At 37.0% G+C, this 19,521-nt stretch overlaps 1 protein-coding gene across 3 annotated transcripts in view; it reads left to right on the top strand.

Annotated features, from left to right (window-relative positions):
* Positions 1 to 19,521, top strand: part of CROT (carnitine O-octanoyltransferase) — a 47,697-nt gene that overhangs the window by 12,353 nt on the left and 15,823 nt on the right. For all 3 annotated transcript variants that reach the window (XM_043588750.1, XM_043588751.1, XM_043588752.1), the window contains 4 exons: positions 7,610 to 7,718; positions 14,225 to 14,318; positions 15,084 to 15,209; positions 16,786 to 16,887. In XM_043588750.1, coding sequence (XP_043444685.1) covers positions 7,610 to 7,718; positions 14,225 to 14,318; positions 15,084 to 15,209; positions 16,786 to 16,887 — 431 coding nt within the window. The remainder of the gene's footprint in view (positions 1 to 7,609; positions 7,719 to 14,224; positions 14,319 to 15,083; positions 15,210 to 16,785; positions 16,888 to 19,521) is intronic.

Below are 19,521 nucleotides of genomic sequence, written 5' to 3' on the forward strand. Positions count from 1 at the left end.
ACAGCAGTTTTTTGTCTTTTTATTTTTGATTGGTTCATATTGTTTTTGTGTTGAGGGAAGAAATCCCCTGGGCATGAATAAATTTGGCATGTTTGAAGGGAAATATGGATGGAGCACACTAGGCCACGGGGAGGTGGCCGACTGGAGTGGAGACTAGAGGCTGGATCATATGGTAATTTGGAAGCCAACTCGTGGATTTGGATTTTATTTAAAATGTGAATAAGATAGTATTAGTGAGTTTTGAGGAGGTAAGTGATGTGATCAGGTTTATGTTTTGAAAAGATGATTGTACCTGCTGTTTGAAGATTAAGATTTTTAGGAAACAGACAGTGGTAGAAGCAGGGAGATAAGTTAGAAAATAGTTTTAGTAGTTCTAGTGAGCTACAATAATGACTTGTACTAGCGTAATAATGTGGAACCGATAAAAAGTTCTTTAGATTCTGGATATATTTTGGTTTTGGGTTTAGCAGAATTATTCATAGATTGGTTATGAGATGTAAGAAAAAAGGGGAATCAGATGACTTCAAGGTATTTGGCTTAAGAAATGGGGTAGATAGGTGTGTTGGTTGATGAGGTGGGAAAAATTGGGACGAAATATTCAGGGAGGAAATTAAGAGGTCCCTTAGGCTATGTTGAGTTTAAGATGCCTTTTAGACATCTGAAGTGGAAATGCAAGTAGATAGTTGGATGCAAAGTTTGGGCTGGGGGAGCAGTTTCAGTGCTGCACCAAGAGATTTAGGAATCAATATTAGCAGGCATAGAAAACATTTTAAAGCCCTAAGAGTAGCTTTTGTAACACATAAAGAGGAAGATTATCAAGTGAACAAATAATGATGCTTAGCACAATTAAATATGGTATTTGGTGGTCGGAAGAGTCGAACACAGCAAAAGAGACTAAAGTGGGAAGGAAGCAAGGACAGTGGTCTCCCGGAAGCCAGGAGGAGGAGGTGTTGTACTGAATGCTCCAAAGGTCAACTGAGATAAAATTTAAAAGTGACCAAATTATTTGTCAACATGACATGGACCAGCTGCCCTCGACAAGAGCACTCTTAGTGGAAGTTGGGGAAGGGAGCTCGACTGGAAAAGATGAAAGGAAGCCAAGTAAGTAGTGACAACATTTGGAAATAATCCTTACGGAAGAAGTTTTGATGTACAGTGGGAGATACTTTATTTTTTTTTAATGGGTACTGTTGTATAACAAAGAGAAAAGGCATCCAAATTGGCAAGGAAGAAGTCAAACTTCCGCTATTTGCAGATGACATGGTACTGTATGTAGAAAACTCAAAAGATGCCACCAAAAAATTGTTAGAACTAATACGTGAATTCAGCACAATCACAGGATATAAAATCAACATGCAGAAATCTGTTGCATTTCTATACACCAGTAACAAAGTAGCAGAAAAAGAAATCAAGGAATTGATCCCATTTGCAATTACATCAAAAAACAGTAAGATACCTAGGAATAAACCTAACTAAAGAAGTACTCTGAAAACTATTCAACACTTGGGAAAGAAATTGAAGAGCACACCAAGAAATGGAAAAGCATTCCATGGTCACTGAAGAACAAAACATTGTTAAAATGTCTATACTACCCAAAGGGATCTATACATTTAGTGCAATCCCAATCAAAATACCACTACCATTTTTGGCAGAGCTAGAACAAACAATCCTAAAATTTGTATGGAACCACAAAAGACCCCGAATTGTCCAAGCAATCCTAAAAAAGAAAAGACTGGAGGCATCATAATTCTGATTTCAAGCTATATTACAAAGCTGTAGTCATCAAGACACTATTGTTACTGGCACAAAAAGAGACACAAAGATCAATGGAACAGAATAGAAAACCCAGAAATGGACCCACAACTACATGGTCAACTCCTCTTCAACAAAGCAGGAAAGAATATCAAATGGAAAAAAGATAGTCCCTTCAACAAATGGCGTTGGGAAAACTGGACAGTGACATGTGGAAGAATGAAGCTTAGACCACTTTCTTACATCATACACAAAAGTAAATTCAAAAAGGATGAAAGCCCTAAATATGAGACATGAAACCATCAAAATCCTAGAGGAGATCACAGGTAGCAACCTCTTTGACCTTGGCAACAGCAGCTTCTTACTAGACACGTTGCTGGAGGCAAGGGGAAAAAAAGCAAATGTGAACTGTTTCATCAAGATGAAAAGCTTCTGTACAGTGAAGGAAGCAATCAAAACTAAAAGGTAACTTATGGAATAGGAGAAGATATTTGCAAATGACGTATCAGATAAAGTCTATAAAGAACTTGCCAAACTCAACACCCAAAAAACAATCCACTGAAGAAATGGGCAGAAGACATGAATGGACACTTTTCCAAAGAAGACATCCAAATGGCTAACAGACACATAAAAAGATACTCAACATCACTCATCAGGGAACTACACATCAAAACCACAATGAGATAACCACCTCATACCTGTCAGAATGGCTAAAATCAACAACACAAGAAACAACAGGCATTGACAAGGATGCAGAGAAAGGGGAAACCTCTTGAACTGTGAGTGGGAATATAAACTGGTGCAGCCGCTCTGGAGAACAGTATGTAGGTTCCTCAAAAAACTAATAATAGAACTACCCTATCATCTAGCAATTGGACTATTAGGTATTTACCCAAAGGATACAAAAGTACAGATTCAGAGGGGTCCACAGACCCCAGTGTTTATAGCAGCATTATCCACAATAGTCAAACTATGTGTGTATGCATATATATGTGTATATGCATATACACATATGTATACACACATACACCCACACAACGGAATATTAGCCATCAAAAAGAATGAAATCTTGCCATTTGAAATGACATGGATGAAACTAGAATGTATTAGGCTAAGCAAAACAACTCAGAGAAACCATACGATTTCGCTCTTATGTGGAATTTAAGAAACCAAACATGACCATATGAGAAGAGGGGGTTGGAAAGAGGGAGAGGGGAAAACACCACAGGAGACTCTTAATGATAGAGAACAAACTGAGGCTGATGGAGGGAGGTGGGTGGGAGATGGGCTTATATTGGTGATGGGTATTAAGGAGGGCAGTTGTGATGAGGACTGGGAGTTGTATGTGAGCGATGAATCACTGAATTCTGCTGAAACCAATACTGCACTAGATGTTGGCTAGCTAAAATTTAAATAAAAATGAGTGCTATTACGTCATGAGATTGACATAGGAGAGAAAGAACAATAATCTTACAGGGGTAAGAATAAACAGCCAGAGTCTTTGAAAAGATAAGAGCTGAGAGGGTCAAAAAAGTAGAAATGGTGGAGGGGTTGGTCTTTGACAAGAGCAGTGATGAGAGGGAATGCAGAAAGTGTGCATCTAGATGCAGACATAATTGACCAATTTTGTTGTGGGAAGATGAGGAGGTCCTATGAATTCCTTGTGTTTTCGTTGGTGAAATGAGAACTGAGGTCATCACCTGGGGTAGAAGATTTGAGGAGAAAGGAGATGGTGTGAAATACTAGTCATTTTTGGAAAGTGGGAGAAGCACATTTGCTATGGAAATGTAGGGTAGCTGATCAGTGTTGAGTGCCCATTTGAAATGGTGTTTACGAATTTAAAATTGGATGATATATTCTTTTTTTTTTTCCTACAACAATCAAGCAGGTGCAGAAAGAGAAAGTGGAAGATTTAAGTGTTTTGGAAGAGAGAAATTAAAATGGGTCATGGAATCTATCTTGGAGACAGAGAAAATTGAAGAAATGATGTATGTGGAGGCAGCCTGTAAGCTGCTGTGGCTCAAAGGATGGTGTCAATAAGGAGGCAATAGTTAGAACTATTTTTATTTTTACTTCCTCCTTAAGAGACCATTAACACTAATTCCGTCATGCCTTTTGCCCTGTTTACCTCATTTTGCCTAGAAGTTCAGACTTCTCAGATCATAGCCTGTCCTCTGGATTCGTGGATTTGTGCATAGCCTAATTTGATCTACGTTCCTTACTACTGTGACCCACTCTCCTTTCCTTTTCCAGACTCTTCTGTACTTCCTGAAGCACACAGTCAGCAAAATCCTTTATATCTTCAACCTTTTCTCTGAAAGTTCCTGTTTACTTTGAAGGGTTTTGTTACTAAACCTGGTTATTCTTTGAGCTTACTGCGTTCCCTATAACCATCTCAAGTGGGTATATTTTCTCTCATACTTTGGTACTAGAAGAAAGGTAGGAGATGTTGTATGCTCTTTATCTCCTGTTATTCTTTCCACTTTCCCTTCTTCCTTACAGTTTGAGCTTTGGAAAAAAGGAAAGCTATCAGGTGAAATCCCCAGAGATTGTCATGATTGCAGTGACTTTGTTTTTGACCATTCCCCTTTGTTCATTGATTGGTACAGCACCAGGCTCCCTGCATTTCTTTCCATTACTACCTCAGTCACATCCTTGATGACTTGAACTTCCAATTGTTGATAATCCGTGACTTCTGCTTTCCTTCACTTTCTTCCTCTAGTAATCTGCACCTCCATTCCTTCTCAAGGAGCTACATACTCCTGTGGTCATGCCCTAGACCTTGTTATCAAAAACTCCATCTCCAGTTTCGATGCTGCATGGTAATTATAAGCATCTCACTCTGATCTCCACCTTGTCTTCACAACTCCCTTCCTTTGGGAGTCTACCTTAGCTGTTTCTTTGATCACATTGTGACTTAAATGCAGTTATTCTACAGTTCTTCACAGTTCCATTCCTGCCACCTCCACTGTAATCACTCCTTTGCATACACATTCAAATCTTTGCCCACCCCCCTTTCCCCACTCCACCCACCCCTCATCACTGTTTAATTATAATCTTCTCTCTTACCTCTACATATTACCATAGCAATTTCCTTGGCTTGAGAAAACCTCACTTAATTTTCTCAGACCTCAAATGGACCCACAGCATACCTTGCCATATATATATATTTTTTAATGTTTGTTTATTTTTGAGAGAGAGAGAGAAACAGAGCATGATGGGGAAGGGGCAGAGAGAGATGGAGACACAGAATTAGAAGCAGGCTCCAGGCTGTCAGCACAGAGCCTGATGTGGGGCTCGAACTCACAAACTGTGAGATCATGACTTCAGCCAAAGTCGGATGCTTAACCGACTGAGCCACCCAGGTGCCCCGATCTTGCCATATATTTTTGTCAGGTTATTCTCTCTCTTCCAGAAAGACTGTCTCATGGTTTTCTTTATTCTCAGCTAATGAACTCTTATTCTCAATAAATGTAAAGCAGTCTTTCCATCACAAAATTTACCAACCTATCTCTTAGGCAGAATAATGCTCCTCAGCCCCTCAGAGATGTTTGCTTCCTAATCCTTGGAGCCTGTCAGATGTTTTAGGTTACATAGTAAAGGGGAATTTAGGTCAAAAATGAAGTTAAGTTTGTTAATCAGTTGACTAGACATGGGAAGATTATTCTGGAATATTCATGTGGACACAAAATAATCACAAGAGTTGTTAGAAGTAAAGAAAGAGGCAGAAGAGAACCCAATTGATGGCAGGATGAGAAAGTCATGATCCTCCTTTGATGGTTGTGAAAATGGAGGAGAGTCCTAAGGGCAAGAGTGTGGGCAGTCTCTGGAAGCTGGAAAAGCAAAGGAAACTGATTCTCCCCTAGAGCCTCCAGAAGGAACACAGACGTGCTGACCTTCATTTTAGACTAGTAAGACAAGTTTCAAACTTCTGTTCCCCATACCTGTAAGATAATCCATTTGTGTTGTTAGTGGTAATTTGTTACAGCAGTCGTAGAAAACCTACTCATTCAAATACTTGTCCATCCTGCAACCCCCTCACAATACATTATTTTACGTTCTGCCTTCCCTTGTTTAAATGGATGAACTGCTTTGTCTCATAAAGACAACCTTCTGTATGGTACACTGGGCCCCACCTCTTCTTGTGTAATCAAGGACCTTGCTGCATACTTATCTTCTCTTTGCTGCGTTGTCAGTTTTCCCTCTTTACTGGATTGTTCTAATCTGTAGTATCGCTCATCTGGAAAGAAAAAAAAAAATTGACCTCTTGTCTGCTTCAAGTGTCACACCTCATTCAAAGCCACCATCACCTTTCACATAGATCCTTGTCACCTAGATCACTTTAGTTATCTCTCAACTGATCTTGCTGTCTGTTCTCTTCACTGTTATGATCTCCTTTTCATAGAGTAGCCTGAGTGACCTTTTTCAAGTACTAATGAGGTCACATTATTACTGTCTTACTTAAAACCCTCCATAGGCTTCCTTTTCATAATATTTAAAATTGGAAGTGCTTTCTGAGGCCAATGTAACCTGGCCCTGATCCTGGCTACCGTTCTACCCTTTCCTCTCTCTGCTGCAGCTATACTGACTTTTTTTTTTTTTTTTTAAAGCAAACTATCTCATTTTGTCCTAATGCCTTTGCACTTGCCGTTTCCTCTGCTTGAGATTCTCTTCTTGCAGATATTTCCATGCTCACTCCTAACTTCGTTTAGGTCTCTGCTAAAATATCCCCACTTAGGCCCATCCTGAAGTAATACCCTCCTGTCCTGTCACCCTCCCAACATTTGTTGATGAATTTGCCATCAGGCTTATTTTCTTTTTTCTTTTCCAGTCCTAAATTTTGAATAGGGGGTGGTCAGTAAATGGCAACAATAAGATGTAGTAGTATTAAATGTAAAAAGATGAGGAGGTTTTTGAAGGAGAAGAGAGAAGAAATGTATTGGAAGTAGCCATGAAAGACAATGAAAATACATACCTTACCTCCTAGAACTGGAAGAAATAGGATATAAGAGAAAAAAAAAAGTGCTATGAGGAGATGATCTTTCCTCGTAGTTGATGGGTTTCATGAGATAATGTGTGTAAAGCATTTACCACAGTTAATTGTACATATCAATCAGTACATTTCCTTCCATTGGCAGTGTATGTCTTTCCTGTCTTTTTTCTTAGAGGAAAGGAACAGGGACCATATAGGAAGACCTTTGTCAAAGGCAATGGTAATAGAAAAGTGAGGCTAAATCAGAATATTCTGAGATTTACAGCAAACATACAGTTCTTGGAGAGTTAAAGTGTGCCCAAAGAATCATAGAATCAATTATCAGTGGCTTGCCAGGTGTGATTAGAGCCTTAAGTAAAACTAGATTTGGCAAAAAGCATTCTCCTTGCCACTCAAACAGTGCCCTTTTTCAACTGAAAACTATTTTATTTAGAAATCATAGCTAGATATTACTGCAATTAAATTATCTGATAAGCAGTCAACATTGAAATAAAGCCTAGGAGCAACTAATTCTCATAGCTCTTCTACAGGATTTCTTGCTGCCCTTTTCCCTTTGTCATTTCTATCCATGAATAAACTAGAAAGCCCTGTAGGAGTTTGGGATTATATAAGTCTCAAGGTGTACAAATATTTGAAACTCCATGGATTTTTGGCTGTTTCACATGGACAGATTTCAAGAGTGTATATTTATATCATAATTGAAAGTCCATCACCTTATTGTTCATACGATATTTTTGATGAATATATGAATATATTATCAAGTATTGGAGCAAGGATTATTTTCTTCTTTTGGATGTAAATAAGCAGTTTTACTCTTGTTTAACTTTGAGAGATTGAGTTTGGATTTCCTGTTTGTTTTTCCAGAGAGCGAAGGGCGTTCCCCAACTCACATTACTGTGCTTTGTCGAGGCCGAGTCTTTGTCTTTGATGTAATGCACGAAGGATGTTTGATGACCCCACCAGAGATTCACAGGTTTTCAAACTACTTTCTTGAGTCTTAAGGTGTTAAGTTTTTGCTTGAGTTAAAAAAATAAATTTTGTTCACAATTGCCTTTGTATAAAGGGACAGTAAGCTAAAAAATAATTCTGTATATGCTGATTCTTGCAAATTTATTATTTTTAGCTTTCATTAATTTTTAACTTTACTAGATGTATATGAATCTATTCTACTTGGAGAATATTATCAATTCCACTTCTTGCCCCAGAATTTATCACCATTAACTAGTTTGGTGTATTCTGTCCTTCTGTATCTGTTCTAGTGAATTTATATGCACATAAAGACTTATAAAAAAGAATGTAGTTTATATCTAGTATGTATTTAAATGCATATAAATAGTATGTACACGTAGTATGTACGTATAGTATTTTGTGTGTTTATATTTTCAAAGTATATTATGGAAAATTTCAAAATTTTGAGGGAACTGTATAATGAAGCTCTTCCATGTTCTCATACCCCAGCTTCAACAGTTATCATCTCCTAGCTTCAACAGTTATGAATTCAGAGCCTCGTATCGACTCGCCTTTTCTCCTCCCCTCAGTCTCCTATGGATTATTGTAAAGAAAATCTCAAGACATAGTGTTTCCACTGAAGTATTTTAGTATGTACCTCTAAAAGATAAGGACTCTTAAAATCATACACATGCAATACCATTATCACACCTAATGACTTGCTTCTTTTAGAAAATGAGGAATTCTTTAATATCATTAATATACAATCATTTGTTCAAATCTTCCTAGATTGTCTTATAAATGTTGAGTTGTATGTATCTATATATATCTTTAAAATTTTTTTAAGTATTACAAACATGTACAAAAGTGCACAGAAATATACAGCTACATACTCATGTAACCACCACCAGGTCAAGATAATAGAATATTTCCAGTATTTTAGAAATTTCCTTCATACCACTCATCAGTTACCATGCTTTCTCTTCTTTTCAAGGGTAATTATTTAGGTGGCTTACAGTTTTTACTAGAACAAAAAATGATGCTGTGAGAATCCTTGTACGTTTTCTTTCTGATTACACTTAGGAAAGGACTTGTTGAGTCATAGGGTATGTGAACATTGAAATTCAGTACATAATGCAGTTTTTGAAAACAGTTATATTAATTAGCACTTTCATACATATATGACTATGTGGGAGGAGTTCTTTATACTTTTTGGATGTGAGCCTTTTGTTGTGTTTAGGTGTTGAAATCCACGGAATAGAAGATGTTTGTACCCTATTAAAGTATTTTTTTTTTTTTTTTTTTTTTTTTTAGTTTTTCTATTAGGGAAGTTGGCACACAGTGTTAGATAAGTTAAATTTTTCATTTTTTTTAAATGTTTTTATTTATTTTTGAGACCAAGACAGAGCATGAGCAGGGGAGGGGCAGAGAGAGGGGGAGACACAGAATGTGAAGCGGGCTCCAGCTGTCTCAGCTGTGCTGACAGCTCAGAGCCAGATGCGGGGCTCGAACTCAGAGTGAGATCATGACCTGAGCTGAAGTCAGACGCTCAACCGACTGAGCCACCCAGGCACCCCAGATCAGTTTTAAGTGTGTAACATAGCGATTGAACTTTTTCCTGTGTTATACTATACTTACCAGAAGTGCAACTACCAATCGTCACCATACAACACTATTAGAATATCATTGGATAAAATTAGTAAGAGTTGGTGATTGGGCTTAGAAAGAAAAGAAGGTATTAAATAGGACTGAAATTTTTAAACATGGTTGGGTAGGCAAGTAGTAGTATAACAGAAGGAGGCAACAGAGGAGGAGGAACCATTTCATTTTCTTTCTTGTTTTTAATAACTACTTTATTGAGATATAATTCACACACCATACCTTTCACCCATTTAAAGTGTGCAATTCTTGGGGTGCCTGGGTGGCTCACTTGGTTGAGTGTCCGACTCTTGATCTCAGCTCAGGTCATAATCTCAGGGTCATGGGTTCAGGCCCCACACTGGGCTCTGTGCTGGGTGTGAAGCTACTTAAAAAAATAAAGGGTGAAATTTGGCATGTGTTAGAATATTCACAGAATTGTGCAATCATCTCTACAATCAATTTTAGAACATTTTGTTACCTCCAAAAGTAACCCTGGACCCATAAGCAGTAAAGCCCTATTGCTCCCCAGCTTTCACCCCATCCATTAGTAGACACTACCCATATCTCCCAAACACTGTAATCCCATTAGTCTGGCATAACCACCAGTGGACTTTTTGTGTCTGTATATTTGCTTATTCTGGGCATTTCATACAAATGGAATCTTAAAATATATGGTCTTTTGTGCCTGGCTTCTTTTACTTAGCATGATGTTTTCAAGGCTCATATGTGTTGTAGCATGTTTTATTACTTTATTCTTTTTAATGGCTGAATATTCCATTCTGTGGATATGCCACATTTTATGTAAATATTCATCACTTAATGGACATTATGAATAATACTGTCCTGAACATCAGACTTTTGTGTGAATATGTATTTTCATTTCTTTTGGATACATAACTAAGAGGGAATTGCTAGGTCGTAGCTCTGTTTAACTATTAGAGGGAATGCCAAACTGTTTTCTAAAATGACTGCACCATTTTACATTCACTTCAGCAGTAAATGAGGGTTCTAATTTCTTAGCATCGTCACCTCACCAACACTTGTTATTATCTGTCTTTTTGGTTATAGCCATCCTGTAACCTTGGCTATAACCAAAAAGATGTGACGTAGGATCTCATTGTGGTTTAGTTTTGCTTTTTTATAATTACAGGCATCTTGAGCATTTTTTTAAATGACTAAGAACTTTATTTTTTTTTAAGTTTTTATTTTAATTCCAGTTTAGTTAACATACCTAACTGTATTAGTTTCAGGTATGCAGTATAGTGATTCAACAATTCCATACATCAGCCGGTGTTCATCATCGATTTAACCCAATCCTCCCCCCACCTCCCCTCTGGTAATCATCAGTTTGTTGCCTATAGTGAGGAGTCAGTTTCTGGGTTTGTCTCTCCCCTTTTTTCCCCCTTTTGCTCATTTGTTGTGTTCTTAAATTCTACATGTGAGTGAAACCATATAGTATTTGTCTTTCGCTCACTTATTTCACTTAGGTCCATACATGTCATTGCAAATAGCAAGATTTCATTCTTTTGTATGGATGAATAGTTTTCAGTTGTATATGTATACCACATGTTTATCCATTCATCAATCAGTGAACACTTGGGCTGTTTCCATGTCTTGGCTATTGTAAGTAATGCTGCTATAAACATAGGGGTGTATGTACCCCTTTGAATTAACGTTTTTGTATTCTTTGGGTAAGTACTCAGTAGTGTGATTGCTAGATTCTAGGTAGTTTTATTTTTAACTTTTTTATGAACCTCCATACTATTTTCCACAGTGGCTGCACCAGTTTTCATTTCCACCAATGGTGCAGTAGTGTTCTTTTCCTTCTGTGCTGTTGAGCATCTTTTCATGTGCTTATTGACCATTTGTGTATCTTCCTTGGAGAAAAGTCTATTAAAATCCTTTACCGATTTTTAATTGGATTGTCTTTTGATTATTGAGTTGTAAAACTTCTTTGTATATTCTAAGTATGTCTCTTACCAGATACATAATTTGCAAATATTTCTCTCCCTTTCTGGAGTTCTCTTCTCATTTTATTCTTGACTTCCTTTGAAGCACAAATGTTTTAATTTTTACAGAGTCCACTTTTCTATTTCTTTGGTTGTGCTTTTGGTGTTGTATCTGAGAAATCGTTGCCTAATCCAAAGTCATAAATATTTAGGGGCACCTGGCAGGCTCAGTTGGTAGAGCATCCCACTTTTGAGCCTAGCATCATGAGTTGAAGCTCCACATTGGGCATGGAGCCTCCTTAAAAAACAAAAACGAAGTCACAAAGATGTATACCTATGTTTTCTTCTAAGATAAGCTTTTTTTCTTTTAATTTGGAAAGGGGACAGGGAGATGATTTTTAAATCTAGTTTGGAATGCTGACTGAAACTGAAGTAGAGATATCAGCAAGCATTAGGAAATTTGGGACCAGAAATTTTAAGAGAAAGTGGGGTTAAAGTTAGAGATTTGGTTGCCTCTTACACAAAGGTAATAGACAGTTAAAGCTCTTAAACAAATTGATGAAATTACCAAAAGAGAAACTTGTAGAAGACGTCAGGAGAGGTCAATGACAGATTTGGGGGAACGTTTGGTGGTGAAAAGAGAACAGATGATCAGTGAAATAGACTAAGCAGAAAGCGAGGTAAGGAGACTGCCGTGGAACAGTGCTACAAAAGCTAAGATAGAAGATAATTTTAAGATTTATTCCTGGGTGTTAAGTACTCTGTGATCAGGAAAACAGGACTGAGATAAACCTACTACATTTGTTTTATGGGATACTGTTGGTGACTTTCAGAAATGCAGTTTCAAGATAATCATTGGAGGACAAAACCAGATTATAGTAAATGAAAGTGGAAAGTAATGAAGGCAGAAACCAAATTGTGAGAAAATCTCAAGTATAGAATATTTTGAAAGGTGTAGGAGTCTGAAATGTAAATACTGGTAATACAAATTTTGTGCTTTTAAATATCAAACAATGCATGTGTAGCTAAAAAACAGATGCATAGATGGCCAAATTAAAGGAAAAGGGGTTATCCTAGTTACCAAATCTGTAGCATTTAAAAAAATTTGAACAGACTTTTAAAAACTTTATTGAGGCGTGATCGACATATGAAAAGCTGTACATGTTTATTGTGTACATCCTGATGAGTTTGGAAATAAGTACACACCCATGAAACCATCACCACAATCTACCATAAACCTATCCATTACCTCCAAAAGTTGCCTGCCTCCTTTATTTAATAATTTTTTTGTGATAACACTTAACATAAAACCTATCCTCTTAATTTTTTAAAGCATACAATACAGTATTGTTAATTACAAGCCCTGTGCTCTACAGTAGATCTCTAGGATATTCATCTTGGATATTCCACAAAGCTGGAACTTTGTGTCCTTTGACTAATTACCCCCCCCCCCCCCTTTCCTCTTTACCCATGTCCAGGAAACCACCATGCCACTCTATTTTAGCTTGCTCCTGTAAGTGATATTATGTAGTATTTGTCCTGTGTCTGACTTACTTCACTTAGTGTATTGTACTCCAGGCTTATCCATGTTGTTGCCAATGGCAGGATTTCCTTTCCTTCTTTTTTAAGGGTGAGTGATACTCCATTGTACATATATGTTACATTTTGTTTATCCATTCATCTGTCAGTGGATACTTAAGTGTCTTTCACCTCTTGGCTATTGTGAATAATGCTGCAGTGAACATGGGAGTGCAGATGTCTCGTAAGGTCCTGACTTCAATTCCTTTTGGATATACACTCAGAACTGGGATTGCTGGGTCATAAAGTAGTTTTGCTTTTAATTTCTCAAGGAAACTCCTTACTATTTTCCATAGTGGCTGCAGCAATTGACATTCCTACCAACAGTCCACAAGAGTTCTTTTCTCCACATCCTCACCAACACTTCTTACTTTCTCATAACCATCCAAATAGCTGTGAAGTGATGTATCATTTTGGTTTTGATTAATATTTCCCTGATGGGTAGTCATGTTGAGTACCTTGTCGTGCACTTGCTGGCCATTTGTATGTCTTTGAAGAAATGTCTGTTTAGTTCCTTAACCCATTTTTAAATTAGGGTTATTTGGTTTTTTGGTATTGAGTTGTAGGGATTCCTTATATATTTTGAATATTAACCTCTTATCAGATACATGGCTTGCAAATACTTTCTCATATTCTGTAGGTTGCCTTTTAATTTTGATGTTAACTGTGCAGAAGCTTTTAGTTTGATGTAATTTTTTGCTTTTGTTGCCTATGCTAAACCTCTGTGGATTTTGGATTGATGGAAGTGTATTTCTTTATTGAAGAACCCTGTTATTTGCCTGTCAAATGTTTAAAGATACAGGAAACTCATCAGTTTGGGAGTATAGAGTACTTTGGAGTGAAATTTTTTCTTTAATAGAGTCTTTAAAATGATTGTAAGTAACATGTGAAAACATTTAAAATTGACAACGTATTCTATTTTTGAAGTTACACACAAATATTAATTGGTTATAGAGTAATTCTGTTAAACATATATGCACATAGTTTTTAGTTAGGTAAGATGTACATAATATTTGTGATATCATTTACAGAATATTTTTCAAGTTCTCTATTGTAAGGGGTATTTACTTAGACCCCAGAAGTACATGTACATTTTGAAAATATAAATAATACCAGCCAAACAGCAAATTTAATTACTTAAAGTTATTAAATATACTTTTGTGTTAATAGGCCACACACTCACTTTAAAAAAAAAAAAGGAGATAAGGTGTGGGAAATTGCTGTTGAGATCATAATCCCTTTCTTTGGATAATACATCAAAACAGTTAAGTACTGATAAACAATATGACCTATTAAAGGCTAAAAGTAGCTAGTGATCCTGCTTATGCTTTTTTTACATATTCTTTCTTTAATCTTCCCTAAGGCAATTGACATATATCCACAAGAAGTGCCATAGTGAACCCGATGGACCTGGGATACCAGCATTAACCAGTGAGGAGCGAACCCGATGGGCTAAGGTTATAATTTATAGTTGTGTGGTTTTTTTTTTTTTTTAACTGAAGTATAATTGACATAACATTATATTAGTTTCAGGTGTACAGCATAATTAGGTATTTGTATATACTGTAAAATGATCACAATAAATCTCACATAATTAAATTTTTTGTCTTGTGATGAGGACTTTTAACATGTATTCTCTTAGCAGTTTCGAAATATGTAACAGGGCATTATTAACTGCACAAGTATCTCCCACTTTTTGAAAGTTTTGGTTATGTCGCTACACTCTCACAAAGTACCTACATTAGTACTGGGTTTTGTGCATTGAAAGAAACCCAAGGAGGATTTTTGCTTTCATGAAAAAAGGCAAAAAGCAAAAATAGTGTCAGCAAGTGTGTGTCACAACACGTTCCTTGAGCAGCAAGAGTGACATACGAAGCTCATTCCCCTGGAGCTGCCTTCAGAATCTCACCATCAAGCTCTGGGCATCTGTGTCTGGGAGCACCTGTGCTTTATCTGACTTTATTTGTGCATCCCTTCACAAGATGTGTCCTGTGTTATCAGTAAAGCAAAAGCGAGGTTATTTTTGGAGAATGTTCAAACCTGTTTCCATATAAATTAATGGTAATTGCCTCTTTGCTCTTCTATACCATTTTGGCTCATGAAAGATTTCATAGGTAGAGGTTTATGCTTTTCTTAATAAACCTTTTCCCTAACAGACTATTTGTAGATTTTCTGGATATATTTAGTTTGTAACATTTAATCATTATTTCTTTGTCTCTTAGGCACGAGAATATTTGATTAGTCTTGATCCGGAGAACTTGACTAGGTTAGAAAAAATTCAAAGCAGTTTACTGGTGTATTCCCTAGAGGATAGCAGTCCACATGTAACGCCAGAAGATTATTCTCAGGTACTTGACTATCTGGTTCTGTTACTTTTTCTCACAGATTATTCTGGAAGGCTCTTGTGTATATTAAAGATGAAAAGATTTTTTGTTACATGCAGTTTCTTAAAATTTTTACTTAGCTGTCATACATATATTTACCAGATTGAAGCTTATACATAAATAATCCTTTGTAAATTCTTGCCTCATTGTTTAGGTAATTTAGATGTATCTTGTACATTATTTAAAGAAGTATGGCTGTTGTTTGGATGAACGGAAAATTTGCATGGGACTCTGGGCTAAGTGAGCTTATCATGCCAAAGGTGACATGAGAACCTTCCGGTAACCCACAGCAGTGTGCCTTGACATCTTAGTTGGTGAGGTCTGTTCTAGGAGTTATATCACTCTTGTAAGTAATTTATCATTTGATTTTTATTGACACACTGACTTTTAGTGAGGTACAGAGTACAGAGTAAATGTGGCCTTACTTTGTTTCCTTCCCTGCCCCCCCAGGGTAATGTTATCATTTCCTGGGAAACAATAAAAGGTAGTATTCGTACCTGTAGAAGTCTCTTAGGCTTTTGAAAACACTTAAATTATTTCATAATGGATTCACCACGATTAAATAGTAGAAAAAATAAAGGATTGAAAAATTTTGTAAGTAAAAATAACTTTAGCTGGACTTTTTTAGTAGGAAAGTCTGCAAGCTTTTTTTAAAATTTTTTTTTAATGTTTATTAATTTTTGAGAGACACCGACAGACCGTGAGCGGGGGAGGGCAGAGAGAGAGGGAGACGGAGAATCTGAAACAGGCTCCAGGCTCTGAGCCCGGCCAGGGGCTGAACTCAGCACAGAGCCTGATGCAGGGCTCAAACTCATGAACTGTGAGACCATGACGCGAGGCAAAATTGTATGCTTACCCGACTGAGCCACCCAGGTGGCCTGGGAGAGTCACCAAACTTCTTGAGGAAGAATGTATTTTAATGTAGTGTTTGAACTTTTACTGCAGTCTAGTTAGACATGCATTTAGGTTGTAGCCCACTACATGCGTATACACACATAATGGAAGTTTCACAAAATAGTAATTACTTTTACTATTTGTGATAGACTCTGATATTTATTTTTATTTTGTACTTTTTTGTAATGAATGTTTACTGTGATGTGCTAAATTGTTCTCATGGCTCACTAACGGGCCAAAACCTACTGTTTAAGAAACAGGCTTAGTAGGGTATGAATTCTTGAAATATTCTTCTTGTAACTAGACTCTAATGACGAAACTTATCACAGCTTCTTAGACTATTCAAGTTGCAAAAGCTTTGTCTTTTCCCTTCGAAGTTCTCTAAACACCCATGAGTATTTTACCAGCTTTCTGTTTACTGGTGGGATTTCTTGAGATTTTGAGAAATACCTAGAGACAGGGCTGGAATTAGTATGATCTCTTGAGTATAATTATTATCATTTTATTAAATTTGGTTTACCTGAAGAGGAAAAGTGGGTTTTGTGTGTGTTTATGTGTGTGTATATATACACGTTTAAGGTATAAATACTTATATACCTTTTAATATTAAAATTCTTTTAATTTTAAAACATTGAATTTGTTTTAGGTAACTGCAATGATTCTTGCAGGAGATCCAACATTACGCTGGGGAGACAAATCTTATAACTTGATTTCCTTTTCCAATGGAGTATTTGGCTGTAATTGTGATGTAAGTAAACTGCTAAAGTTACTTTTCCTTTCAATTGTTGAGGTTAATTTAGTGGCAATAAACTATAGTAGTTAAGCTGTGCTGTGGTCAAATAAACACTTGGGTAGTTCTGTAACATTATACTAAAAGGCTTAGTTATGATTTCCAGTGAAGACAGAGTATAGGACAAGTTATTTTTATTCGTAGTAAGGCTGACAGTTTGACGTGTATCTGCAAAGTGGAATTTGCGTGTATTTTATGTAGTTAAGGATTTTAAAGAGTTTTGAAGGTCTTGAAGTCCACTGTTAGCTGTTGGTTGAGAGTTACAACCTATTTTAAAAGATACGGCATTGGGGTACCTGAGTCAGTTAAGCCTCTGACTTCGGCTTAGGTCATGATCTCATGATTTGTGAGTTCAAGCCCCACATCAGTCTCTGTGCTGACAGCTCAGAGCCTGGAGCCTGCTTTGAATTCTATGTCTTCCTCTCTCTGCCCCAACTCTGCTCACATTGTCTCTCTCAAAAATAAAGATAATAAAAGCATTGAAAAAAAAAGATCATTATGTGTATGTTCTGTGCACAGAGAGATATATGTGGATATATCTCTAGATTTACCCAGGAATTATTAAACTATTTTCCTAAAATGGCACATGATCCTTGGAATTTTTATTTACACTGTAGATATTAAAGTGATGCTTCTACAATTTTTTACCTTCTTCATAATAAAAAGAAAAAACTTGTTTCTTTTATTCTCCTTTGATCATCTTTATTAGCTCTACCTTGCCATTTTCTGATGGCCATTCAAGAAGTCTATAAACCAAGAAAATTAAAAAATCAATCAAAGTCAGAGTTGCAGCATACACTTGTAATCTCATTTTAAGACCTTTAATAAAATACGTAATTTGCTATAAAGTAGTATTAGGTAGATTGTTTTTGGTTGCCTTCCTCCAGAAGCATTTAGCAACTATATAATACTAAAAAGACCTGTTATGTTGATCTGCGTTCAATAGTTGTGTTAATCAGTATTCAGTGGTGGGTGATAGAAACCTAAATTATACTGGCATTAGCTTAAGGTATTTGTTGGCATAAGGGTACAGCTGAATTTGGGTAAGGCTGACTTCCAGTGTCCAAATGCTTTTATTAGAAATTTCCCTCTTTAGGGGCGCCTGGGTGGCGCAGTCGGTTAAGCGTCCGACTTCAGCCAGGTCACAATCTCGCGGTCCGTGAGTTCGAGCCCCGCGTCGGGCTCTGGGCTGATGGCTCAGAGCCTGGAGCCTGTTTCCGATTCTGTGTCTCCCTCTCTCTCTGCCCCTCCCCCGTTCATGCTCTGTCTCTCTCTGTCCCAAAAATAAATAAAAAATGTTGAAAAAAAAATTAAAAAAAAGAAATTTCCCTCTTCATTTTTTACACTACTTCCTGTGTTTGACTTCAGGTGGACCATCCCATGTGGTCGTTGTACCCAAAATGTCTTGTCTTCACATTCACAGCTCCCTTCACAGATTAGTGTTCTTCATGCAAATGTCCCCCAAACGTCGCCCTCCCCCCCACACACACCGCCTCCACCATCCTAGTGGTTCCAGCAAAAGCCCTTGGAATAATGCTCACTGGTTGTGATTGGCCTTTGTCTATCATGTGCCCATTCTGAGGGATCAGGTGCTCTCATTTGTGTGGCCTGGGTCACATGTTAAACCTTGGAACCTAGGGAGTAGAATCACTCTCATTCATACCACCACAGCATATGTGTTGGTTGCCTACAGAAAAATAAATCTCAGAAGAGGGTGAAGAGTTGATTAGCAGGTAATAAACTAGATGTCTATTATAGTACCTCATCAGAGTGCAAGTTTGTTTTGAGTCATTTTAAAGATTTCTTGTCTATTATCTTCCTTGGGATTCATTGTTGACAAAATACTTGTTGTTAATTGCCTCCATTTTCTTGAGTTCTTTCTATTCCCCGGAAACTATCCTTTGTATAGTAGCTAACCTACTTCCTAGTGTCTTCCTCTCTCTTTCTCTTGACTTGTCTGCTGCAGTTGATTACCTTCTTCATACATATTCTGACATTGCCTCCATCTCTTAACAGTCTTGTCCTGTGTACTGGTTCTGACCTTAGTATTAGTCTCACTGTTTCCTCTTATGTGTGTTCTCTCCCCTGGTTTAATAGTTTCATTGACCATTTGTATATGGGTAGCTTAAAGTTATTCGTTTTTTTTTTTTTCAAGTTTTTGTTTAAATTCCAATTAACATACAGTGTACTATTAGTTTCAGGTGTACAATGTGGTGATCCAGTACTTACATACAGTACCCAGTGCTCTTTGCAAGTGCCCTCCTTAATCCCCATCACCTATTTCACCCTTACCCCCACCCACCTCCCCTCTGGTAACCAGCAGATTGTTTGCCATAGTTAAGAGTCTCTTTCTTGGTTTGCTTCTCTCTTTTCCCTATGATCATTTTTGTTTGTTTGTTTCTTAAATTCCACATATGAGTGAAATCATATGGTATTTGTCTTTTCTCTGACTTGTTTGGCTTAGCATAATACTCTCTAACTCCATCCATGTTGTTGCAAATGGCAAGATTTCATTCTTTTTTATGGCAAAGTAGTAATATTCTATTGAGTATGTATACCACAACTTCTTTATCCATTCATTTCTCAATGGAG

The sequence above is a fragment of the Prionailurus bengalensis genome, chromosome A2 (assembly GCF_016509475.1).
Source record: "Prionailurus bengalensis isolate Pbe53 chromosome A2, Fcat_Pben_1.1_paternal_pri, whole genome shotgun sequence".
In the NCBI taxonomy this organism is placed as follows: Eukaryota; Metazoa; Chordata; class Mammalia; order Carnivora; family Felidae; genus Prionailurus; species Prionailurus bengalensis.